At 39.8% G+C, this 27,698-nt stretch overlaps 2 protein-coding genes across 3 annotated transcripts in view; one reads left to right on the top strand and one right to left on the bottom strand.

Moving 5' to 3' along the window:
- The window catches only part of pbx4 (pre-B-cell leukemia transcription factor 4), a 30,762-nt gene extending 9,155 nt beyond the window's left edge, over window positions 1–21,607 (top strand). For both annotated transcript variants that reach the window (XM_058652852.1, XM_058652854.1), the window contains 6 exons: window positions 13,041–13,285; window positions 13,927–14,117; window positions 14,488–14,623; window positions 14,779–14,935; window positions 17,435–17,521; window positions 18,300–21,607. In XM_058652852.1, the coding sequence (XP_058508835.1) occupies window positions 13,041–13,285; window positions 13,927–14,117; window positions 14,488–14,623; window positions 14,779–14,935; window positions 17,435–17,478 (773 nt within the window). In that variant the 3' untranslated portion in view covers window positions 17,479–17,521; window positions 18,300–21,607. The remainder of the gene's footprint in view (window positions 1–13,040; window positions 13,286–13,926; window positions 14,118–14,487; window positions 14,624–14,778; window positions 14,936–17,434; window positions 17,522–18,299) is intronic.
- A 177-nt stretch (window positions 21,608–21,784) lies between these two features.
- lpar2a (lysophosphatidic acid receptor 2a) lies at window positions 21,785–25,725 on the bottom strand. The gene is made up of 4 exons (XM_058652855.1): window positions 25,506–25,725; window positions 23,909–24,655; window positions 22,539–22,801; window positions 21,785–22,045 (listed from the first exon to the last, which is right to left on the bottom strand). The coding sequence occupies exons 1-4, from the start codon at window positions 25,507–25,509 to the stop codon at window positions 21,947–21,949; spliced, it is 1,113 nt and encodes a 370-aa protein (XP_058508838.1). The 5' UTR covers window positions 25,510–25,725; the 3' UTR covers window positions 21,785–21,946.
- Window positions 25,726–27,698: the final 1,973 nt, after the last annotated feature.

Genomic DNA, 27,698 nt, shown 5'->3' with positions numbered 1-27,698 from the left:
ATATGAAGTCTAGTGGCTCACATGCTTCATTAAAGCAATTTAATTATTATTAGTTTTAAAAGCCCAATTTGGAATAGAGCCATAAAATTTCACGAGTTGTCAGAAACCTGTGGGAAGACTTTTATTATATTTTTTATGATGGAAAGTGTACAGTGCATTTGAAGCCAAAGCTGAAAGAAGATAAAAATAGTTTGTGGCAGAAATACAACCATTAGAACCTACCAAACAAACATTTTCAGTTTTAGTACCACTGGGGTTCAAAATGAAATGTACATTGACTCGGTCAAATATCCCATTTTTATTTTTCAAGGAACCTATTTTATGTCTACACTAGAGCTGAAACGATTAATCGATTAGTAAATGAATCGACCACTAATTTGATAATCTATTAATAGGTTTGAAGTTTTTTCATGACTAAAACAAGATTTCTGATCGTTAAAGCTTCTTAAATGTGAATATTTTCTTCATTACTTTGCTCTGGATAACAAAGAAATCATTAAAAGTCAATCATTTTGGTTTGTGGACAAAACAAGACATTTGAGAACATCACCATGTCCAGGTTTGACGAACACCGATCAAATTATTTTAAGGTTTTCGGATATTTTATGGACCAAACGATTAATCGAAAAAAATAATCGTCAGATTAATCGTTTATGAAAATAATCGTTAGTTGCAGCTCTAGTCTACACTCTACACAGTGGTGCAAGAATTATCTCATTAGCTGTTCAGAGATCTCAGTTTTGTTTTGCGGTGTCCTGGCACTCCACCGCCCCCCCCCCCCCCCCCCCCCCCCTCCTTAGCAGAAGAGAATGAAAAAGATAGTGTGTTGGGGGGAGCAGGAGCAATACAGGGAGATTGATGAGGCAGTAAGAGCAGGAGTAATTACTCGGTGTCCATTCCCCAAGCCAGATTGGCAGACGGCTAATATCGCACAGACCCCTGGCCTTGACAGACACTCCACCACCCACCCACCCCAGCTCAAACTGGGGAGGCAGAGCACCCCAACCTTCAGCCTGGGCCTAATGGTGTGTGGGCCCACTGATTTCCACATGTGGTATTATTCCTGTAGGAACAGGGGTTCTGTATATTGACAGGAAACCCCTGTCTGGAGTATGAGTGTTGTAGGAATGATAAACCTCAGTGGAAATGTTCACCTTTAGAATATTGCTACAATTTGATTTTGATTCATCATTCCACTGATTCCACTGTGCATTTGAAACAGTAATTCAGTGAGGTCAAGGTGGGAGGATATGGAAAACAACTGGCTTTTTAGGTGGTGATGAGCATGAACCAGATGGATTGTGTTACTGTGGTGCACTGTTGGATTAGGACAATTGCTAAATCAAGAATCTTTTTCTGATGCAATTTGGAAAACACACTGGAACCTTTTATTGCATGAATAACGTTGGTTATTTAAATCATGTTCTCTGTGTTGTTGTCATGAAAATAAATTGTCTTCTCTGGTTGACCTGTAATCTGTCTTTGTGCCTGATAAATGTATCTAGTAAGTGATGGTATCCTAACCAACTGAATGAAAATGATATAATTGCATTTAGTTGGAGACAAAATGCAGCAAATAAAACCCAGGCAGTGGACACACACAAGACCAGAGTAATATAATAATGTACCTTCTTATGTACATATTGCACTTATTTTAAACCATAAATTCAAAAAGTAACAAGGAAATACTGATTGACCGCTCAGTCAATACGTTTTCATGCACAGTGGTAATTTGAGCTAGAGACTATGCCGCTCAATTGGACTACTGGCTTTGTCTCACTATACAAGCAAGAGAGGGGGGTTTGATTTATTGACTGATGTCTGTCCGCCTCCACTTTGTTAGATGGCGATATTCCCCCTTTCAGTTTATTGGTTTTAAATGGCTTCCAGTTTAGCTTGCAGCTAGTTGTTAGCATGTGGAGTGCTATTCCAAGTCTCCATACTATCTATGAACTTAATATAATATAAATATTCAATTGTATAATCTACTCTATAAACAGGGTATTAAATAGGCCTCCTCTTCAGTCCAAAAAAATCTACCTACCTTAATTTCATCATATTTTGTTGCAGTCTTATTTTCTGTGTTCTGGCTTGTTCAATTATTTCTGGATTTAAGCCGGGGGTGGGAACTATGACACATGTGCAGAGTGCCCAGGCCAGCTTGAGTCAGAATCCTTGTTTTGGTACAGTTTCAGTTGGACCAACATGTTTCCATGAATTTTAAAGTCAAAATATATTTATTTATTTTTAAATGTCATGTAAACCTACTTGGGTTTGGTTTAGTTTTGGTTGAAGGTCATCCACACAGATGACTCTTACCTTTTTACCCCCACCAGACCCTCAATATGTATGACTCTCACACTCCTTTTAGGTTTTCCTCTTAAAGGAAACTGGCATCTCTTTAATTAAAGATATGGAAATGTGGTCTCAGCTGGATTGTGTTAGTTTGGTGGCAGTGGGGTGGGAGTGTGTTCGAAGCCTAGCTGCTAATCCTGACTAATTAAGGATTAATTACAATTGATGGGAGCCTTCCACCCCTCTGCAGTAGTGCGCATTGCTGTCCTGTACAGTATGTTTGTATATTTCACACCATGTCATAAATGTAGGGGAGAGATGGAAACATCAGGGCTGGTAGAGGGAGGGAGTTATACTACCGGCCCTTAAATTAGTCATATTTATTGGGTTTTTACAGACAGTGAGTGAGCCTATGCTACTGTGAGATGTGTAGGTCTAAATAAATGTAATGATAGTATTGGTTATAGTAGATTGATTTTCAGAAGCAAATTCCTTTTTGTTTTAGTATTTTTAGTATCTTTTGCACTCGTATATTATGTGTGTTTATATATGAGTAAAGTCAGTGTGTATCCTCATGTGAAACCACTGTTAAATTGTTATCCTGACCAGTCACACACATTCTAGCCACAGAAATCTTAATACCTCACATCGGACCTGTGCAGGCTAACCATGTACCCTCAGCTCTCTCTGGCACCATCTGACTGTGTCATAATGCTTGTTCACTTGTTATAAATGGGCACTGCTCTTCTGATCTATCGCTTAATTGCCACCTAATTTGCATAACAGTGCAAATTAACGACCTCTCAAATGAGCGTTCATTTTTCACAAAGTCTTTAGGAGCTCCTTAAGAGTCTGTGCTAATGAGCACAGGAGGCAGCTGGCCTGATGAGAGTTGACTGGGGGAAGATCTTAGCAGTGCTATAACAAGCCTCCTGCTTAGATGCTCTTCATCATCCTCCTCTTCCTCTTGTGACATTTCAAATTCTTTCTTCCATGACTCTTTTTCTATGTACTAGACTAGAAATATTATGTTGGAGATTTAGTCACATGTGCGCAGCAGTGATTACTTTATATTTTAAACATCACTCATTGTTGCACTTAATACCATGTTGGCACAAAATTATTTTCTTAGGAAAATCTAATGTCGCTCATTAACGTCAAATATCATTAGTAGTAAGACTGGCAGCATGCAAGAAATTGAATCATGTTTCCTGGTAAACTGTTGGAACACAAACTACGATTACATATCTTTATACTGCCTGCCATCCAAGGTTGGCTTAATTAAACTTATCAGAATGAGCTTTCAAATCAATTTAGCTGAAAGTTGCATTTCTTTTAAATGCATACATTTATCCACACAAAAACCTTAAGTGGTCAGTGATAATTTAGGGGATTTTATTTTATTTACATGTTGATATTTCTTATGTGTAATGGTTCACATGATTTCTATTGTCAGCATAGTTTTTGTCTTACATTTCTTAAGTATATGAACGTGGAAAAAATAATAATATTTATAATAATAAAAAATAATATAATTATCTATTATCACATGGGCACCAGGTTGCTGCTTGTGTTGTTTTCATTCTAATTCCTAACATTGTTATATATATATATATATATAGTATATATATATATATATGTGTATATGTGTGTGTATATATATATATATATATATATATATATGTGTATGTGTATGTGTGTATGTATAAGTGTGTGTATATATGTATTACCTATGGCCAAGGGCCAGTAAAAGTTCCAGGGGAGTTGACTAACACGTTTAGTGGATCTTCAAGGCCTCCTTTTAAGATGGATGACTAAAAAAAGAATGACCCACATCGACGCGGTAAATCTGAGCTAAAATAAAGTTCATAACTACTACTTCTGGAATTGGTGTTTAGAACGTTATGCAGGGTGTCATCTCATTGCAGTCTATCATTAGCTCTTTAATAAGACACTTTGCTGAGGTAATTGCAAGTAGCTTGCCATGTAACAAGATACTTTGACCTAAACAACCATGTCACTTCTGAGGATATTTTAAGTTTATTGTCCTGTATGTTTGTTCATATAAAAAATCTTAAACTTCTGAGATGATCATGCCCCCCCGCCCAAACTTTGAGAGGGAACACTGATGGCAAGTGGGGGATGGTTCAGAAGGGGGGAAGTCTCCCCCTTTTAAAAATTTGAGGTGAAGAGGGCATTCTAGTGCCTCTGAAGGAAAATTATTGTTTCTTCTTGTATTTACCATAAGGGTTTAAACAATGCAAATAACACAACATTGGGACAGTTGGGTTTATGTGAAATCAAAACAATTTAAGCCACAGGACTGTCTATTTACCACAATTGAGGTGTTTTTGGTGTCGTTATGCATTTTCTAGCAAATGGTAATATTGTTTACTGCCACCAATTTGATATTTTTAAGCAAAAAATATATATGTATGTGTATGTATATGTATATGTATATATACATATGTGTATACACATAAAAATAACTGCATGCCTGACAGTTTTTTGGTCTGTCTCAATTGTGGTATTTCTGCCTCTGATGGCAAACCTTGACTATGACAGACAGGCCCGTTGTTACTGTGCAACAGCAGAGAAAAGATGTCTGCACATGTCCGTAGATGCTATGGGCTAATATTCACTGATCTTGAATGTATTTCCCCTGTAGCAGAAGAACATTTTACACTAGGTTTTTAGAAAGCCCTGGTGGTTAAACTTACCAAACACTTAAAAGGCTCCCTGACATTATGACTCACTATAGACAACATCCATAAAACGGTGTAGTTACACTGGCACTCAAGGAGTTGTTGTTAATGAAAATTCTGCTTTTTAAACTCAAGTTTCACATTAAAATGTCTCACATTTCCCGTCATTGTAAATATAGTTGTCTCTGCAGTTTTTTTTATCTATTTTGTTGTGTACCATACACATTGCTACTGAATATGTCGCTCTTTATAGTTATTGAAATATGGGTGCTTATGTGATATTTGAATTCCTGCTGGGCTTGTAAAAATGTTAATTTAGATGTTTATATATTTTACAACTTACATGTATGAATTATCATGAAATTAGATTTTTTTTTTGCTATCTTTATTTAACTATAGAAATTTGATGTATTATTTGTTTTTTACTTCTAGAAACTACTGTAATGGTTGTCCGGGAGTTTTTTCTTCATGGTGTAAGTGATGGGCAAAGGGAAAATACATTGTAGATTCCTTATTTGGTTCTATTTGTGCAGATTAAGTGACAACACGCATTGATCCCTCATTAGTGTTTGTGTGTGTGGCAGTTTTTTGTGTGTGTGACCATTCAAGGGGGGTACACATAGTCATTGCTCCAGTGTCCAAGCCTCTCTCTTTAGTTAATTACAGGCTGATTGATGATGTGTTGGACTGAAGTGTTGTTTGCCCAAGGTGTGAGTTCTCCAATTCACACCGTAATCAGACCATACTGTGTTAACTCTCTCTCTCTCTCTCTTCTCTCTTCTCTCTTCTCTCTCTCTCTCTCTCTCTCTCTCTCTCTCTCTCTCTCTCTCTCTCTCTCTCTCTCTCTCTCTCTCTCTCTCTCTCTGTGTGTGTGTTGGTTTGTGTGAGACTGGGGGCTGCATGTAACAGGGCTCAGGTGAACTACCCAAACAGATGCTGATTGGGCTGAGCCGCTTAAAGTAGGAAAGGACATATGGATTGGGCTCATTAAGTTCACTGTACTCCTCTAAAAACACCCTTTTAGAAGAATGGGATACACAGTTTTTATGTTGCATTTGCAATTGAAATACACCTAACATAATATCCATTTGGCAAAAGGCCCATCAGTAAAATGAATACTTACTGTTAAGTTTTAGTGCCATAGTCTAAAATTTGCCCAAGGCAACATTTCATTAACCCAAGCCATTTGTTCTGAAGAAGTCATATCCTACTAAAATGGAATGGTAAATCGAAATATACTCTCAGCTACCTGTTTGTGAAAGTTAATGTTGATTGCTATACAAGATTTAAGATCTATACTGGCTCCATTTTCTTTTGAAAACACTGAGCAGTGGTTTTGTCTGGAAGGGCAGAAAAGATGACCAACTGGTATTAACATCCAACCAGAGTGAGTACAGGTCTAAACACCCTCAATGCATCTGACTGCAGAAACCACATTTGGTGTTGGTTTGAGGAAGTTATAAGGAAATGTAAGAGCCACACCCCCTCTGATGGCATCCTCTGACTGGTGGTAGTATGAATGGGGACCCAGTTACCTGCATTCACTTCCTTGATTGAATCTTACAGGTCACAGCTCAGAGGACTGGGTCATACTTTCCACATTCATGTGTGTGCAGAGGTCCACAAGAGTTTGCATAGCCACCATTTCCACGGTGGTCTGCACAGATTAAGGCCAGCGCACCTCCAGTTCAGATCTGCTTGTGCATGTTCCCTATAGCACAACATTTGGCTGTGCACTTGGTAGTGTACTCTTGTTTTGGTCAAAAGTGAGAACAAAAAAGACCGTAACCTTGGAAACTTGCTTGAGCCTGTGTGAGGAAGTCCGCTGGTACCCACACAGCACAATACTGTACTCAAGGAATGCAAAGACAAACTCCTGGTTAGAAATCACCTTTTCTAAAGTAGAATGTGAGATAGTGTAGAATGCTAAACTTGCATGTGAAAATGTGAAATTGCTCTCTGCGAAATACAGTATGACCTGGAGCTTACTTTCAGTTTCACATTTTATTCGGTCTTGTATCAGAAATCCATGTTCTTAATTTTCACCACTGTTTCTTGTTAGAAGAACCTACTGAAACGAAGGCCTTATCCACATGGAAACTTAACTTTCCCTGTAATATATTTTTTTCTTCTTCGTTCTTGAAACATTTTCTATAAACACTGCGTCATTTCAAGAAATATTTTCACCCACATGTAACCCCCCAAAACGACTCTTAACACTGTAGTGCATATGCTAGGTCTGTTATTGACACTGTAATGCTGCTGCAGAAATCACACCAATTAAGGAGTAGACACGGAGTATGTGTATGAAGCATGCACATTGTGTACAAACTTTTTTCAAACAAAGTTTTATTTGAATAAATACACATTACAATGTATACAATCATTTGCACGGCCCCTAAGCAAACACTTGCAGAGTTCTGTTTACACTGGTATGTGCATGTCTATTGTACCTGAATAGTCACATGATGCACATTACTTCTGATGCAGAGCTAAAATGCTTGTCTGGATGCACATATTCATCTGAAAATGCAATTTTTATTGCTTTGATTGCTAAAGACCTTAAGTCTACAAATCAACACAATTTTGCATTTACAGCTTAAACTGGGTGACTAACTACATATTGACAATGAAGTTTGTATTTTCACGTCAATTAAAGGTCGGGGAATTTGATGAAACTCTTTTTTAATGTGATTCATGTCATTTCTGTTTTCTGCATAGTGGTTTTCATGATGGTGATCCATCATGAAAATTGGGGGAAAATAAAATTCAGGTCAGGTCAGCATTTACATTTTTAGATGATGCATTTCTTTCTAAAATTTTGTAGAATAGAGACTTGTTAGGACACACAGTTGAGTAGTGGCTAGCAGTTGCCTTGCAGGTTAGCAACCTGAGTTTGCATGGTCTTCCAGTGTGTGCATGGGTTTTCTCTGTCTAACAGCAGTCTCTAAATTGAGGGTAGGTGTGAGAGTGAATGGTTTTTTTGTCTCTATTGCTCTGTTCCATCATGGTATGGTTCAGTTTGGAATGTTAAAGCCTTGGATCAGGCTTGCGTTTCGACAGAGAACCTTTACTTAGGACAGCGAATGGTGACTGAGCGTAACACAACTGACAATAGAAAACAGTGGAGGACACTGGTCGCGAGTGAGTGATGTTTTTCTCTCGCCCAATCAGCCGATTGCCGTGAGTGGAGTTGGTCTAGACTGACCGTACCATGACCGTTTGTTCCACTGGTCCACTATATGAAAACACGGCTTATGTGTTGACCCTCGGTGTACCCCTCCCTTTCGCCTTATGTCAACTGGTATAGAGCTATGAACTCTTGACAGATTGAATCCAGCACCGGTCTCGTTCATTTTTGCCACATCTTAGGCTGCCAACATGGGGGATCGTCGGGACTAAGTCATGTGACGTACGGAGCTCTATTGGCACCAGCAGCCCCATGACCCTCACGTGGAAGATAAAGTGGTAGATAATGAGTCATGCTTTGTGGAACCTGGAAATGAAATTCATCCTGATGGGTTTTTAGCAACCATTCTTGTTGTTGTGCATGAATCAGGAAGGAATTTGGTCGTCATTAATTTCTTTTGAAATGGTGTCTGAGAAAACTGAAAATGATTTTAGTTTTCAGTAGACTGGTAGACCTAGCCCAATGTGTATTCCATACACTTGAATGGTCAGATTGATAATATATACCTTGCTAACATTTTTTTTTTTTTAAACTACTCCTATCTGCAGTTTAGATTTACTTCCAGTTTACGTGTGGCAATTTTACATATTCATATGTTGCAAATTTATATCAAGAAAGCCATATTTTGATGACCCATTCTCTATATCTGAATTCCCTGTCTGTAATAAAAGGAAAAACTGCTGTTTTCGCAGTCGTATCTTTCTCTTTCACTCTCTGGCACAACTGTATTGTGAATTCTGTATTTCCTGTAGCCTCTCTCTTTCTCTCTTTCTCTCTCACTCTCTGTGTCTCTTCCTCTCACACACATATCTTCTCCTGTGACTCCTTTTTTTCAATTCTCCTTGGTTCTCCTTCTACCCTCTCTCTTCTTACCTTTTTCCCCTTTTTTTCTTCTCTATGCCTCTCTCTCCCTCCCGCTCCCTTGCTCTCTCCCAGTGAAAGGCTGAGAATACCCAAGGGAGCTGATGCAATTAAAATGCTAATCCTGTCTGTCTACAGAGAGAGGGAGAGAGGGGGGGGGCTGACAGCATGAGGGATTGCGGCTCACATGGAGAACTCGACTGAAATGGAGAACAGAGGGAGGGGGGCACTGGGGGGAGGTGGGTGGTGGTGTGCTGAAAGGGAGAGGGGGGAGGGGATGTGTGTTGGGGGAGACAGAGTGAAAAGGGGGATGCTAGCGAGGGAAAAGACAGACAAGGATAAAGCTTGTGCTGTGAGCTGAGCAATGATATACTGACTGCGTTTAAGTCTTATCTATTTCAATGTGTGGAAGGCATTACAGTTAATATACAGCACTACACTAGTGGTTAGGTTGTTCACCCTTACCTGTGCCACTTCATATACTGTGTGTTGTGTCTGTATAGCACAGTGTTCCTACATTGGCTGTGCAGAAATGAGAACGATTATGTATGCAGTGAAAGCCCAGCTGGATACCCTGAATATTTCATAGTATGTGTTGCTCACTCCGTCTCTCAATGGCACACAGCTCAGCTAGGGTGGTAACGTGTGCATAATGGTGTGATTTCTAAGAGCTGTGGATGCAGGCTGCAGGCCTTAAGATGTCCTCCTATTTTTTTTTTTAAAGAGGGATTTAAGTAATGTTACTTGCAGCAATCCGAGTTTTCGTCTGTCAGTAATTGAACCAGCTCAGGGGCAATGTCAGAAAAACACTGCCATCTTGCTCTTAGAGATATATCTTCCTTTGAATAATTTTTCTGGGGTCTCATGGCAGGATTGTGAGAGGAATGCATTTGTGTCATATGGTCGTTTTCTGTGTGGTATCTTAACTCATCTCAACAGCTGCTATAGCACCACAAGGCCACTAGTATGAGTGCAACTGTGGGTAATCACGGCTTAATTGGAGTAATTAGGGGAATGTAGGGGCATTAGGCTACAGCTGGGGGCCATAATGAGGAGTGGGGGGCAAAGGGAGGGGGAAGAGGTTAGAAGCTTTAAGAGCCACAGTTGCCCTGTTCACTGTAGGTCAGTTGTTCCTCTCAGTAAATAAACAGGGAAGATCAAATACAGATTACTATACTATGTTTTCAGTCTCTAAATAAGCTATGTTGATTTTAAAAAAAAGTGCAACTATCATACGTGAATGAGTGAAAAGAAAGAAAATGGAGGGAAAGAGATGGGCGAACCAGGGTCATTAGTTCAGGCGGCTGGGTCTGCTGCATTCCTGAGCCCTGAGATGGGGGAGTAGCAGAGCTGGAATGTGCCTAAGAGAGGGAGAAGAGACCTAAGTAGAGGAAAAAAAAACAGGCAAGAGGGAACAAGAAAAAAAGGGGAAAGTTGGACACTTTGCTATGGGAGGCCTTAAATGGTGGAACAGACTCATTTATCAAATGAAGTTTAAAAAAAAAACATTGTCTGCTACTAAGCACTTGGAAACTTTTAAGCAACACTGTTTTTGTCCTCATTTCTTTCACATCTGTTAGCCCTGCACTACAGTTATACTAATTTGTTAGTTCTGACCACTCCATGGCTGCAAATTTGGTTTTCAACATGATCCTCCACAGGGAATCTTAAATAGCAACAAGACTAATGCTCTTGTGAAAGCATTTTAACTAGAGTAGCTTATTAACTAATTCATGCACTCCTGAACCTCTGATGAGCTTTGAATAACTATTGTAATCCTTGACAAGGCCAAGAACCCAAAGCTATTCTGTTCCACCAGGATTTATCTTGTCATCCATATTGTTAGCACCTCCTTCAGAATCATGTCTGGTCTCAATGCTGTCATTTACTTCCTTGATTTAGTCTCTAGTTCAAGATCAGCATACAGTAAATATTCACAATTTATAACTGCAGCTTATTTATCCCCTTTGCCATCATCTTATACAGATTTACATTTTAATCCCCACCTATGAAATCCTAACTTTCACATAGCAAAGTTTATTCATTTTAATTTTCTTTTTTCTTCTTAGCTTGGCAATGTATACTATTGATGTATACGTGGGGATGAACTGATACAATACTTGGTATCGGTCCGATACTGGTCAAAATCTCTAGATTGGGTATCAGAAAGAAAAATGTAAAAATCCAGTATGATCCAAAAAATCTATACACTTATATATCTGAAATTGCGTTTTTCACTATGCACAGACCCTAAAATTGTAAATAAAAGTCAACAACAGCATTTTAGCTGAGTCATGTTGTGGGCTGCTGAATTCCTCTTTATGGGAGGAGAATATTTGTTACACAGTTGGAGAATTATGTCTTTGAAATGGTGAGGTAGCAGCTTCATAGTTTAAAAGGTGTAAAATGGTTGTATCGGTCTGACCCTGAAAGGTTGTGATATCAGTATCAGACTGATATCACAACCTTGTGATATTGAGCCATCTCTATTCACAGGCAAACCTGTTTTAGTGCTTAACTCTGTTATCAATAAACCTGCCTTTGCTGTGAGGCAACAGTACTTACTGGAGCTGTACATTTTTGTTTGTTGTTTTGAAAATTGATCAATTATTTAATTGCCAGAATAGTTCCTGTTTGATTGCCTTATTAAATTAAATACAAATAATGTATATATAGTTGGAGATGTGTCACATTGTCTAAAACCAAGTGTAACTTTTGGATACATCCAATAAAAGTAACAAATTTAGCTTGAATTGGAAATAATTTAATTTGGAACAAAATTTTAGTATATTAGTACTATAACAACTATACTCATATTATACCATATTGGATGTGTGTGTAGATTCTCATTCATCCAGGTCATAATTGTCCAAATAGTCTTCGACTTGGTAGCTACTGGACTGTTTAGTTCTTCAAACTCAAAGCTGAAGAAGCCTCTTGGAAGAGAGGTGAAATGTCTTTTCAAAAATAAAAAACAGTCTAATTTGGTCACATTTGAATGTCATCAGCTTAACTCTCTCTGCTATAACTTTGGGGCAAACCTCGTATAAAACATCAGAGTGAGGAAGGAAATATTCACTACTACTAGTTAGCCAGTGGGTTTTTTTCACAGTCATGACTACTCACTGCTGTTTTCTGCACGTTCTGCCATTTAAGCTCTCCCTGTAAAGTGCAAACCCCACAAGGGAACCAAATGAGACGATTCACATGATCCATCTTCTGTTACTGTTGTGAACTTTTACATGCAGAATACATACTGGGCATTCAAGTGCTTCCCCAAGTTTCCTCCAGTACTTTTTTAAGTTGAATGATTGACAAGCAAAGGGGGCAAGAGGAAATTGATTTGAGAGTTAAAAGCTTCGGGCTCTGAAGAAAAGATGGTTGTCTGTACTTAAAACTTTTCTGTAACAAAGTGGTATCTGTAAGGAGGATGTATGTATGTGTGTGTGTGTGTGTATGAGAGAGAGAGAGAGAGAGAGAGAGAGAGATGAGAGCATGGCTGTAGGCTGACAGAGGTCCTGGTATAATACAGTGGTGGAGTGCACGACTGATAACTATACTTATGGCCACTGGGGCTCATAGTGACAGCACATGCACTCCCATTACTGGTCCCATGCTTCATGCTCTTATCTCTGGCAGGTTGCCACTGAGAGGCCACACTGCCCTCTGCTGTTGATTTTGATGAAGTTCAGGCTTATTGAAAATTCACCCAAGCACTGTTAGCAATGACTCAGGGGAGAAACCTGACTGGGTTTTGACAGGGCCAACTTCTTTGAATTTCAGCTGTGATGAAATATCTTCCTTTGCACTTAGAACTGATCGTATTCCCCTTTTCCTTAAAAAATATAAATGTGTGGTCTGTCAGTTTTTTAATAAGCAAATATTTGACAGACAGCAAGGTTTTATAATTTGAAAACAGTTACTTTCTCAACAGGTAAATACTAAATTTGCCTGCTTAATGTCTACATTTCTTCTTATCTCCTTTTCAGTGCTGAGTATACGAGGTGTGCAGGAGGAGGACCCACCAGATCCCCAGATCATGAGGTTGGACAACATGCTGTTAGCAGAAGGTGTGTCAGGACCAGAGAAGGGAGGAGGATCGGCTGCAGCGGCCGCAGCTGCAGCAGCAGCAGGGGGCTCACCCACCGACAGCAGCATAGAACACTCTGACTACAGAGCCAAGCTTGCTCAGATTCGCCAGATATATCATTCCGAGCTGGAGAAGTATGAGCAGGTGTGTGCCAAGCAGACCTAACTGTTTGAATATGTACTTTTTTCCATGAATATTAGCATTATAGTTATATTATATTAGTTATAATTACATTAACAAAAGTCACCCTGGCAAAGTCAGCAACTACATTCCCCTGGGTTAAATATTGTGGTAAATTTGTACTAAATACAGGGGAATAAAAACAACTGTAATTGTAACAGTTGTTTTCCATGTACTGATGCATCGACATTATCAGCTACTGTGGTGTGGAATTTAAAGTTAAGGAGAGATTTCCAAACACACAACCACAGGTACCATTCATACAAAGACTATACAAGGTGCTTTTGAAGTTTAACTGCATCAGTTACATGGGTGGATAAAGATGGTGGCTTCATTGCAAAGAATGAAAATCAATTCGTACCAACATGAAACCCTTTACATCATTAATTTATCAATTTGGTCTAACAAAAATAGAGACAATGTTCAGTCAAAGTCTTGCACTTTTGTGTTGTTTCACTATTGACTATCATATATTGTGATATTAGTCTATGTTTTCTTCAGAAAGCCAAGGCCTACATGTCATCGCAAGTCAGTCTACTGGATAGTATCTGCTTGGACTATATTTTTACAGTAGGATTCTCTCTCTCACTCTTTCCTCGGTCCAGGCCTGCAGTGAGTTCACCAACCATGTAATGAACCTGCTGAGAGAGCAGTCTCGCACACGACCCATCTCTCCAAAGGAGATTGAGCGCATGGTGGCCATCATCCACCGCAAGTTCAGCTCAATTCAGATGCAGCTCAAACAGAGCACCTGTGAGGCTGTCATGATCCTGCGCTCACGCTTCCTTGACGCCAGGTCTGTCTGTGTTTGTCTAGCTGGTGTAATGTGTGTGTGTGTGTGTTTCTGTTATATCTTGGGGGTCATGTGTGAATTGAGGTTATGTTATGAAAAAGCATGAATTGGTAGTGGTTAATATGAGGCAGGATTTGGTATAGGCTGTCCTACTCATACCTAATGCTAACCAGGACCTAACCAGAAAGGATGTCTTTTGTCATTAGCAATGGACTAGAAGGCAGTCAGTGCACTGTCTTAACATGACAAGCTCTTTAAACTGTGTGTGAGTGTCCGTGTGTGTGGCCTGTTGTTTTTTCGACAGCTGAAGTGATCTGAGCATGGACTTTGTTGTGTCAAACACTTGAGTCATTACCTCTTTTCTCTGTGTCAGACGCAAGAGGCGCAATTTCAACAAGCAAGCTACAGAGGTCCTGAATGAGTATTTCTACTCCCACCTGTCTAACCCTTACCCTAGTGAGGAAGCCAAGGAGGAACTGGCCAAAAAATGTGGGATCACTGTGTCTCAGGTAACTTGTTCAAACACTATTAGAACTGGAAACCATTAAACAAGCAAAACGTATTGAACATATTTTAACTGTGAGCTATACGAATGATGCTGTAACAGTTTTGATGAGTGCCAAGCAAACACCTTTGGATTTTCTGACATCCATTTGTCCTCCAGGTCTCTAACTGGTTTGGCAACAAGAGAATACGTTACAAGAAGAACATTGGTAAGTTCCAGGAGGAGGCAAACCTCTACGCAGTTAAAACAGCGGTGGATGCTGCCAATGTGTCGGCACAGGCTAGCCAGGCTAACTCTCCAGCCACGCCCAACTCAGGTAATGAATGTCATCTTCTCACAAGCCCTATTTAATTTCCTGAACACCTTGTTGTTTGAATATACAATTGAACCTCTTCACAGTTACTGTATCAATGGATGACATATTGTCAAAATGATAACCTGCACTGCAGATATGCTTTTAGGTAGCTGCTATAGTGCCAGAAATGATCCTATTTATTCTGCATGAACTCATTGATAAATCTTGAACCAACGAAATATATTATATAACTGAATACAATCAGAAAGCTAGACACAGTCATTACTCATCCAGTAGAGCTTCTGCAAGCCAACTGTTAAGCACCCACTTCCACATTCTAGCGGCAAACACTCACTAAGCACTGTATCAGGAACACCATGGTATTGCTTAGTAACCGTTTCTCAGCAAAGATTCTCAAGATTCCTCAGATTAGGTTATTCTTCTCTAACCTCTGCTATCAACAAGGATTTTTTCCCACAGAATTATGTGAATAAGCAGGTGTTAAGTTATTCTTATTCTTTCAAAGTAGTGCAGAAAACCATTATTTCATATGCTGCAAGAAAACCGGAACGTGGTGCAGCAAAACACTGTTTGAGGGGGGACTCTTTCACTGTTGCACCACACATGCTAAGGGCTTAACTGAAGAAGTAACTGTGGTAGCACTTGCAGCAATGAGCGATTTACTTCACCACCTTAGCAGAAAATACATGTTAAAGCATGAAGAATGTGTGTAGTTATGTTCACCGACACATACACAACTCTGCCACTCACCTCTCTCTCACTGGTGTACTGTGAAACTGCTGACATTTTCATTTTGCTATATTTTGTTTTTTAGATGACTTCTATGTTTCTTATTTTCAAAACTATTTTGTCTAACTTTAGTTGTAGTAATAAAAAGGGATAACGGGTGAAGGGACTCATCAAATAAGACTTCAAATACTTTGTTCATCTTTCATATCGTCTTTCTGAAAGTGGAGATCGTTTGTTAAATTGCCTTTGACAACCTATTTCATAACTTAATGTCCCTCAATTAGGTAACATGCAGTACAAAGCATTAATATAGTAACCCTATTTTGCAAAGGAAGCTAAGTGATGATCATTCATCTATTTCGACATTTCCCCTCTTATGTTTCTTGTGTAATAAAAACACTGTGGGGCACTTTTTGGATAGCCAGGTTGTTGAAGACTTTACATGACACCAAACCTAAAATCAAAATACAAATCCCCCCCACCTATGCTCTCAGTTGAGACAGATAGGATTACTTCACTGTCAAGGAGGTTTTCCCAGGAATTATCCACAGTAAAAACACTTGAAGTTAAAGTTTATTTCAAACTGGTACACACAGTTGGAGTCCAGCTCAGAATCTATGCTGTTGTAAATTAAAATTAAAAATTAAACCAGCTGAGTGAGACGACCCTTGCATTTAAGATGATTTTTAATTTTGTGCAATGTCCATTAACAGTGGTGACCTTTTGAACCCAAGGCACTGGGATGGGGCTGAATGGATATTGGCTATATACTATATATATATATATATATATTACCTACAGGGTCACCAGGGTCATACAGTTTGTCTCAAACAGGCGACACCTACCTCAGCCTGCATTCACTCAACGGGGAGGGTCTCAACATCGCCCCCTCTCTACAGCAGCAGGTATGCACTGAGGACAGCTGCAGATTTGACCTCAATGCTGTTAACCTAGCCACCCAGAATCCTTGGATACCCGCCCACTGCATAGATCCTTTTGAACCTCAACTTCTCCCCGTTTCCCATCCTGTGTCATCCTTTGACCCAATGAATCCCTTCCCCCAACACAAGTGCACACACAGACTGCCCCCTGTTTGTGCTGTACATTGAGGCCTGAATAATAAATGTAAATTTGTTTAAAACTAACAATACACTTTAAAGCGAGCACAGTCAGCTTCATTACAGAACCCCTTGACCAGGTTTTGAGTATCAGGACTCCATACTTGTGTGATTGTTCATATAGAGCTGTGTGGAATATTTACACAAATCAGGGCAAAGAACCGCCTGGTAAATTATCAATTCGTCACCATGCACTCTGAACTCTTCAGGCTTGATGTGTCGTTTTTTTTCCTGCCTTTCCAAACTTTCCTTACTCCCATACACCTTTTCACCCCTTCACCTGTGTAGATTGGGACATTTCTTCAAACTGAACTTTTCTTGTAGTTGTTGTTACAGTATCTCAACATAATATGCCATTTCTTTGTTGTGGAGGTATCCACAGATTTCTGCTGGTAAGAATTATGTAATCCAGAAATGTAACAAGACCTGTTTATGGCTTTAATTTAATTTAGAGCCAGAGTAGTTTAATCATGAATTTGATTAGATGGTAATAATGTTTGACTCAACTAACTACATGAGGGAGTACTTGAGCAGAAAAGATTTGTGGATGCCATCACTACTCTGTCCATTTAGAAAAACAGCAACTGGATGCTGAAGGGTTTTAGTTGTCTGGCGTTGTATTGACAATTGCGGCTGTTTTATCTGGTGACAGGTGGATACCCTGCACCGTGCTACACACCTGACGGGCGGCTATGAGGAGCTGTCGGGTAGTGGCCTCTACACCCCTCATGGCCTGGATGTGAGTTCTACTTTAAGTCAGTTTTTGTGGTTTAGCTGATGAGTAGTATTTACTGCATGCTCTGTTTTTTTACACATTTTCTGTTATTTAGGAGCCTATGTAGACATAGACATGTACTTACAAATCTTTTAATGTGACCCAGATCCTATCTGTTGAAGCAATGTACGGAGTAGTAAGCTAGAATGTGCTTTCATTTAATTACACATTTTGAACGTGACATGTTAAAAATCGCAAAATGAATGCTTCCTGGACTGTGATGATAAACCAACAGTGGCTTCTTGTTGGGGAAAAGTTAGTTCACCACCAGGAATTCATTACTTGAGGCTAGTGATGGGTTTGTTTGACATGAACCAGATCTTGCACTGACATCATGGAAATGTAGTCGATGATAACCTTACAAGATCTAGGTGACTGCTGTTTTTTTTTTCACTGTAGTTACTGGACACCACATGGAAAAACCCAGCTTTTTGAAAGTCTATTTTTGTTAACCTGTTTTGACAGTTGACTTCTTTGAAATGCTCTACTTGTAGAGACACATATCTTCCAAATTAGATCTACCTAATTTAGTCCGAGTTGTTGATTTATACACATGAAACTGAAAGAATAACTGTCTTGCCTCTTAGACGACAAATACCAGATTGGTAGTCCTTAGCTTACTTTTTGCAGACAAAATGCTATTAATTTCATCTCTACATTTAGCTAGGAAGCACAAAAACAGTTTATTTAAACTATTCATCGTAACATGTCATCTTTATGCCTTCATCTTTTCACTTTGCAGGCTAACAGCTGGCAGGACACCAACAACCCCCCCTCGGTCACTTCCCCTCCTGGTCCTCCTGGCAGCGTCCACTCCGACACCTCCAATTGATCCAGTGGCTCTACCTGCCATCACATCATTCCCACTGTGGTCTGCTCTGACTAACATCTTCTGTCCCCATTCTTCAATATTCCATTGCCTCTCAATTTAACAGCCACATAGGGCTGTGATTTCAATTCATGAACACACACTGTGCTGGAACACAGGACAGTGAACAGATGGGAGGAATTCTCCCTCCACCATACAGCTCCATTTCAATGCTTCGAGGTCTGTGTCTCTTAGTGAAAGAGGGATGGAGTCTTACTGAGACATAGAAAACATCTTTACTATCAAGGACTTTTTGAAAACCACTGACCCAGCTGTGTAGATGATCATGATGTCTGTACATTATGTGTATATGCACGTTAACTTCACACAGTACTCACACAGCTTGTCCATGTGCTGTTGACCTCTGCACTTGATCCTTTGCTTTGGAAAACTGTGTGTGATTGCCTGTATCTCTTGAAGCCTTGGCATTTGCAGCCAATCTGTTGATACAGATCACAAGGGAGCTCTGCTCACCTCGCTCGTACCAAAGTGCTGCCCCAGTAGTTGTCAACACATCTGTTCCTCCGAGATCACCCTCTGCCAACTTGACACAAGACGCTGTTGTATCTTCCTGTCCTTATAGGTTGATAATTCATTCTGTTGGAGATTTCAAAGTGAGTAATTGATACATGTGCAAAGGTGCATGCGTCCCCCCCCTCCCCCCCCATAACACACACCCTACAACTTTTCAGTCGTTTTCATAGTGAGCTGACATAAAAAGAAATGTGTCAAGCACAAAAGTTAGCATCCTTGTTATGGGTGTAGCTACCTGTAAAATGGTAGTAAAGGGGATCACTGTTCTAAACCAGGCAGGACAGGTGATAATAGGGCTGGCGAAAGGAGGATGAAAGGGCAAAAAGAGGAGAATACCTTTGGTTGAGTGGATGTAACTAATAGCCCTTTTTGTTGCTAACCAATAGAGGGTGTTGGTAGATGGCTTGTAGACTTTACTTCTTGCTTTCTGTCCACTAGTTTATTTGATTGTAGGCTATTTTCTAATGCTGTTTCACCAAGAATGCACCAGCCACCACCAAAAATGAGCTCAATACAGCATCTAAATGACGTTAGGTGAAGGGTGGAAAGATTGTGGGGCATTGATGTGTTATTGGGACAAACGTGACATGAATTTAGAAATGTGACTGTCTTCCATGCATGTAGGACTTCTAGGCGTGATATTGTTTTCATTTAACCTTCCAAGTTTTTAGCTTCGTTTTTATTAACAAAAAAAATAAAGGGTATAATTATTACAGTCAGACCAAAAAGGAAAAGTGCATCATGTATCGCTATGATGTGTGTGTCTCTGTGTGGGCGTGTGTACAGTCTTCTTAGGATTTTCTTTTTCTTTTGTTTAACTGGCTGGTGCCCTCTGACCTTTGTAAGCATTATATAAACTGGGTGCTTCCACCAGCCACTGACACACCAGGTGGGGGGTTCAACTGACATCTACTCCCCATCTTGAAACATTTACGCTCTTGAGCCCAGCCCGAGGTAACACACTACAACCTTCTGTTGTACCAAAACCAAAAATACCACGTTCAGCAATGTAATAATGCTACTCTGTCTCTCTCTAAAGATGGTGCACAGCCACCTTTGCAGTTCGAGGCGAGGAGGGAATTATATTTGTATCTGTGTCTCTCTGTGTGGTGTTGTCATGCCTCGAGTTGATTTGATTTTTTGGGGTTTTTGTTGTGGGTCTTCATGGGAGGGTGGGTGCACTGAGATCTGTCATATTAGACGTATAATTTGATTGTGAACATAGAAAGTATCTTCTCCACTTTACCAATCTTTTAATATCTTCTGGTAAAACCACAACTATTTTTGTTTTCACTTTGTTTTGTAGTTCTATGGCCAATTGGGCAAGGGCTTATCTCTCTCTCTCTCTCTCGCTCTCTCCTCTGTTACCAAAACAGAGGCAGCACTGGGTGTAGTAAAACATGTAAAAGACAAACCTGCAGCATTTTTGGGGATTTTCTTTTTTTTTGGAACTGTTTTATACATTAAATGTTATGTGAATAACAAAGCATTTTGACAGTAAGGTAAAGCCTTATGAATATTTAAGTGTCAGACTTTGTTGAAACATGTTACAGAACAAAACTTGAGCTTATGAGCTGGTCACAAGTTGATATCCCACATTTAATTACATGCTTTTGTTACTCATCGCAGTTCATACGACTGTATCTTATGAAAATCTTATGGTTATCGCCACACCAAATTGTCATGCCCCTCCCTCTCCTCCTTTTTCTACCTGTTGTAATGGATGTCACTGTACAGTTTGTGTAATGTTTCAGTATTTTTTTTTCCCTTTTATATCCTTTTGTTTGGCCTTTGTGTCACGGATTCACATTACTCTGTATCAACTTTGAATATTATTTAGGTCTTTTGTTACATAACCGAGTGGCAATGTCGAGGTTTACAGGTGTAATGCTTGATGCTGTGGAAAGATAACTATTGATTATGCTTCTGCAATGGACAATACTTGGGGTATATTGCCAGGTTATTCCCTGGACACCCTCTCCAGAGGAAGGTTTTCCATACTCCCCTGGTTATAGAGTCAAATATTTACCTATTTTTGTGCCTCATGAAAATCCTAAATTTAAATAACCCATCAGAATTTGGGACAATTATAAAAGAAAACCCAGTTATATAAGATGTTAAATCTAAGTAGTGTTTTGCGGGAACTTTGTCACAGACTAAATTGTGGTTAAACTGTTTAATTTTTTTGTTACATTCTGAAACAGGAAAAGAGTTGAGACTTTGACATTGAAGTGCATGGTCTGCACTCTGCTCCAGTCATCGCGCTCTCTTCCTGTTGTTACTCACCTTGAAAATACGGACAACAAGAAAAACATCATACAGATCTTAATTTTAACTACTCAAGTGTTTGGATTCAGTCGGTGACTAAATAACTTCCACAGCATCAAACGTCACGTTAAACCTTTTTGATTTCTTTGTTTTTATTAGTATATTTGTATCTCCCGTCTTTCCCTTGTATTTACCCCTCTCTCTACCTCTGTCTTTCCATTTCTCTTGTATATAACCCCCACTGTTTTCAGACCTGTGAGTCTGTATGAACTCCTTTTATACCTCAACTTTAGAATTGTTCTAGAAAGAGTAAAACAAAAGGAAGAATATGACAAATTGTAGTGTTCTTATTAGAAAATTAATAAAATGATTTAGTGTGATTTTTTTTTTCTCCCTTCAGTATTTGATTTCAGATTTTAGGAGTGTTTCATTTTATAATTTGTCACAAATGCTCTTGTGATAGTCAAATGTAATAAAAGGAGAGATGGCACCATTTGATGATGTGAATGTGTCAGCCTCATGGAAACTTAAGGAATGAAAACACTGTGCAGCATTGATTAAAGCCTTTTCAGGTTAGTAATGAATGCATCTTTATACATATTTTAGGTAGATTTACAAATGCAAGAGGTAGTTTGTCAGTCTCAATCAATTTTACACAATATATCCTGTTTAGATGACCATAAAATCATTTTGTTATTTTCTATGTGGGCCTAGAGCTGTCATACACCTGGCATTGTCCAACCGCCATCTTTATTGTTTGTGTCTTGAGGTGTACACAAGGCCTGATCTTCTGACTTCTGGGCACAGCCAAGAGCTTCCTATGGGCAATAAAATAAATAATTTACTGAGTGCACATTTCCAACAGTATTTAAAAAAAGATTTAATAAATAAATGCATTTCAATTTCCTCTAGATTTAAAAGAAAAAAAGGAAAGAAATATAATCTTCACAGCCGAATGAATTAAGTGAAACCAAAAAAAGTCAAGAGGATCCTCCTTAAACATTTTCTTGCTTCAAGCCTGATGTTAGATTAGTAATCAGCATGTGCATTTGAGCGGTAAGTGAAAATCTGCATGACTCACAGAGGGGGAATGTGATGAGCCAAAAACCCTCAAGTAACAGAAGACATTTCTGTAGGCAAAATTCTAAATCTTTTACTGTTCATCTAAGCTACAGGTTCCCGATGAAACATTTTAAACAAGCCCGAATTAAAGTGTTGAAGTGTAAACTTTGTTCGTGTAATGTGTAGATTTCATGTTCTCCACCTTGGACTGTGTGACCAATAACCTGTATCAGCCCCAACTAAAGGTACCTCAGGTAATGCCGAGTCGATCTCAAGAGGTGAAGGCTCCCTCTGCCCATCACCTCCTCTCCAACACAGGCAGCACAGGATCTGCTTAAACGTCTGACGCATCTCCTCGTCCCGCAGGGAGTAGATGATGGGATTGACCAGAGAGTTGCATTCCGCTATCACCAAACAGAACTTCTCGTAGTCGTTGGCGTGGCTGTCTTTACCCAGAAGCCCGTCCAGTAAGAGAGTCATGAGGCCGGGAGTCCAGCAGATTACAAAGGCACCTGCAGAGATGAGGGCTGTTAATGATGCAGGAAGAGTCGACAGCAATAATATATATAATATGACACCAGTGTCCACGTTTTAACGATGATGGGTTGATTATTTAATATCAAGGTTAAAGGTAAAGTGGAGCAACACTTCTGCACCCCGCTGTGCTCTGATTACAGCCAACTACATTTGTAGGCTGACGGCTTTGAGGGCAGGGCAGGGCAGGGCCTAATGGGTATTCCACTACATCTGCTCTACAAACGGGTCCTTTCCAGGTCTGGATGCACCAAACTTCCTATGGTGCAAAGCAACGTTTTAGTTTTTAGACATGTAATGTTCTGAGATGTGGTTTTATCAGCCGGAGTTTACTGTTTGTAGATGACAAACACAGGAGAAGTATTACTTAGATGAAATGTTCAATACGGCAGGAGAATCTCCTGGAGGATTCAAGTGAGGGGTATCGCCTGGATTGACCATGCAGGAGGCAGAACACTTGCTCAGTCACTCACTGCCCCAGAGTTTGAGCTCACTTGAACATTAACATGAGATCTTACAAGCAAGCCGGCCGGAGAATCTCCGGCACAACTTCAGTGGGCATTTGTGTTGGCATGTAAAGCCTCCCTGTTAAATCTCAGGAGGATCTCTGGAGTTTAGGGCATGTCTGAAAATTACACGGACAGTTAAATGTGTTTAATAATGTGCAAATGAAACTCAAAAATCAACTGGAGTTGAGTCACCTGCGCAATCAAGGGAGGGGATTTTGAGGACAACTGTGATTTCCATTTCACTGGAAATTCCTCCTGCTAAAATACCTGCTCAATGCAGGTATTTTAGTTTCAAGGCTGACACTGAAGCTGTAAAACTGGTTTGTAGAGGAAGAGGGAGGCTCTAAGTACAGAGAAAACAACCTGAAGTCTCTGGATTACAACACATCATGTCCAGACATCTTCAAAATATAAGATGTTTCGGTTTCTCGTCATTGAAACTGACTTTAGGAGAAACTAAAGTCAGAAGTCAGAAACTGTAAGAGGAGATTTATTATTATTATATGTGTATTGAAACTGAAAGCTGTAGCCTGTGGTAAATGTGTTTATGGAGTGTGTGGGTTGTGGACTTCTCACCCAGAACCATGGAGATAGTCTTCATCAGCTTGATAACAGTTTGGCTGTGCTCTGAAGTGTGCTGCGAAGTGTACCGAGTCTGGTATCTGACATAGATGAAGATACGCGCATACATGGCCACCATGATGAGGAACGTGAGCAAGTTCAGAACTGCCCAGAAGATCAGGAAGCGCCGGCTGTAAAGGGGAGCGACAGTGGAGCAGTCCTCCAGATGACACTCACAGTTCCAAAGCATGGACGGCACCAGGCCCATGATGATGCCCACAGCCCAAATGCAAACTATCAGCACCACCACCCGGCGCTTGCTCATTTTGCTGTGCAGCTGCATGGTGAAAATGGTCTGGTGGCGCTCCACAGCCACAGCTAACAGGTTGGCCACAGAGGCAGTCAGGCTTATGTCAATCAGAGCTCCTCGGATGTACCACTGCTCCTTCGTGAGCATGCTGGTCCATGGGCCTGTGTTCAACATCAGGTTGACGTAGGCAATGCCGGCAAATAGGTCTGCTGCAGCCATGTTGCCTAGGAGATAGTAAATGGGGAAGTGAAAGCGGCGGTTCATGAAGATTGCCACCATCACCATCAGGTTGGCCAGGACTACGATGAAACACACAGTCAAGCCCAGTCCGATCACCACAAAGTCCCGAGTCGTCCACACCACACTGATCCTCTTACCGACCCAGTTGTAGAAAAAGGTGACATTTTGGTTGTAGAAGCAGGTGTCGGACATACTGCTCTCCATGGTCGTGGCTGCAGACACCAAATGTCAATCACATTTACCCAACAACAGGCAACAGACAATACGCATAGAAATATAATGTCTTAACAAATGGGATGCAATAAAAGCAATATAGGACAAAAGTATTAAATGTCCTTAGGCTCAAAGTGCTCTACATTGTAAAGAAACATTTTAAAGTGACCCTACTATACTATACTAATCTTTGGATTTCACTGTTTACACATAACTGGCAAAATTCAACATAAATGTGATCAGGGCACTGAACAGATGATCCTCAGCAACAGAGAAGAAGATACATTCAGTAAGTTCTATGAATTACAGCTGTAGTTGTGATTATATGATTATAGTTAATTATGTTAACTTGTATTTAAACGTCAAAAGAAAGAAATGTCATCAGTGTCCCCGAGACCAGTGGTGATGTCTTTAAAATAGTTTTGTTTGACTACTCCTGTTGTTTGTACTGTTTACAGACAAACAAAGTAAAAATAAAGTTTTGGTAAAAGAGGGTGGAACCATCTCTCTCTCTCTCTCTCTCTCTCTCTCTCTCTCTCTCTCTCACACACTAACCCTAATCTTAATCTCACCACGATTAAAATCTTGGCTCTAAATGTAAGTAGGTTCTCAGAAATTAGGTTCTGTCTCATTAGGACCCGGTTTTAGTCTCAATGAGGGCTAATGGTCCCGAGCACCGTCTTCATTTCAAATGAACAGCAACCTAACCAAAGCCTTACCCCCAAACGAAAGAAATATATCAATAACATTTTATTATTTTACAGTGAGATCGTGTGCAACAAGAAGCCTACATGTCCGATAAACAGAAATCCTGAACGAAAGTTTCGTTTAAAACTGCTTTAAACTTACTCATGTTTCAGACACTCCTCCATTCAGACAGGTCCGACGTCAAAACCGGTGTCCCTCGCTGTCTTTCTGTGTGTGTGTCTGTCTGTCGCTTCCTTCAGGTGGACGTGAATCATTTTCACTCACATCAGCTGGACTCGGTCGCGGTGATGCCTCCACGTACAGCCTGAAATATCGGAAAAAAAACATACACCACTCCGTTAGATGGGATGTTTACTTTGGTAGCTCCCCTTCAACTCTGAGCTACTTTTAGCAGAGGTGGTGAGATAGATTCAGTTCAAACGGAACTAGAATAACCGTAGTAGAATTGTAATCAAAGTCAGTAAAATCCGATTTATTTAGCTTTAGGTAGAACATGTGTGTCTTCCGGTGTCACACACTCCGATTTCTAAATACTTTATTAGCAATTTTGGAGCTAGGTTACGTTTCGAGTTATTTGGGATTCCCTTATTTTGAAAATGCATACCGGAAATGGTAGTACGCCATTCATTCTGTGTTTACGGTAGTTTGACTCAATTTAATGTAGTGTAATTCTTGATTGTGGCCACTGGAGGGCAGCTAACACTCTTGAGACTGCCATAGTCTGGCGCAGGTTATGTCGGTTGAATTGCCCTCTAGTGGCCACCACGGGACCTGAACTATTACAGATGAAAGTGGTTCAATGCAGCGATAATACGAATACTGCCACTTTTGGCGATAACTTTCAAAATAAAGTACCAGCAACCAAAAAAAGTAATCATATCTTTAAGATATAAATATTTATAACAGTTATGTTTGACTCTTTTGTTATAAAACGTTAAGGTGTGCAACAGACCGCTCCAGGAGGAAACTGGAACCATAATCAAAGTGTCAGTCAGATTTCTTTAGCGCCATGTATAAAATCTCTGTTCTAGTGTCACACACTCCGATTTATGAATATTTTATTATGAATTTGGGCGATAGGTTACGTGTCTAGTAATTTGGGATTCATTTATTTTGAAAATTCATACCGGAAATGCTAGTACGCCATTAGTTCTCTGTTTACGTTAGTTTGACTCAATTTAATGTAGTGTAATTCCTGATTGTGGCCACTGGAGGGCAGTTAACACTCTTGTGACTGCCTCAGTCTAGCGCAGGTTATGTCCACTGAATTGCCCTCTAGTGGCCACCGCAGGACCTGCACTATTACAGGTGAAAGTGGTTTAATGTAGAGATAATACGAATACTACCACTTTTGGCGATAACTTTCAAAATAAAGTACCAGCAACCAAAAAAAGTAATCATATCTTTAAGATATAAACATTTATAACAGTTATGTTTGACTCTTTTGTTATAAAACGTTAAGGTGTGCAACAGACCGCTCCAGGAGGAAACTGGAACCATAATCAAAGTGTCAGTCAGATTTATTTAGCGCCATGTATAAAATCTCTGTTCCAGTGTCACACACTCCGATTTATGAATATTTAATTATGAATTTGGGCGATAGGTTACGTGTCTAGTTATTTGGGATTCATTTATTTTGAAAATTCATACCGGAAATGCTAGTACGCCATTAGTTCTCTGTTTACGTTAGTTTGACTTAATTTAATGTATTGTAATTCCTGATTGTGGCCACTGGAGGGCAGTTAACACTCTTGAGACTGCCTCAGTCTAGAGCAGGTTATGTCCGCTGAATTGCCCTCTAGTGGCCACCGCAGGACCTGCACTATTACAGGTGAAAGTGGTTTAATGTAGAGATAATACGAATACTACCACTTTTGGCGATAACATTTCAAATAAATAAAATTTAAAAAAAAAACTAATCAAAACCTTAATATATAAACATGTATAACAGTTATGTTTGACTCTTTTGTTATCAAACGTTAAGGTGTGTAACAGACCGCTCCGGGAGGAAACTGGAACCATAGGCAAACTCAGTTCCGCTCTGAGTTTATTCACATAATTGGAAGGTCACTGGTTAAGGGCCAAGGACTGGGGTGCCCGATCCAGGCACCCAATCCAGGGCCCACTGCTACTGCCTCCGGCTTGTGTGTAATAAGGATGAGTTCAATGCAGAAGTCAAATTCACTATCACTAATTGGTGTGTGTGCAAATATAACTAATTCAATGTAGATTTTAAAATATAAATAATCAAGAATGACAACGTGTAGAAAAAAATATATGATGTGTGAGGACATAAATTGACTTCCAGGTGCCAGTGAAAAATAGTACATGGGT

Source organism: Solea solea, chromosome 16, assembly GCF_958295425.1.
Source record: "Solea solea chromosome 16, fSolSol10.1, whole genome shotgun sequence".
Taxonomy (NCBI): domain Eukaryota; kingdom Metazoa; phylum Chordata; class Actinopteri; order Pleuronectiformes; family Soleidae; genus Solea; species Solea solea.
This window is presented reverse-complemented; position numbering and strand designations above follow the sequence as displayed.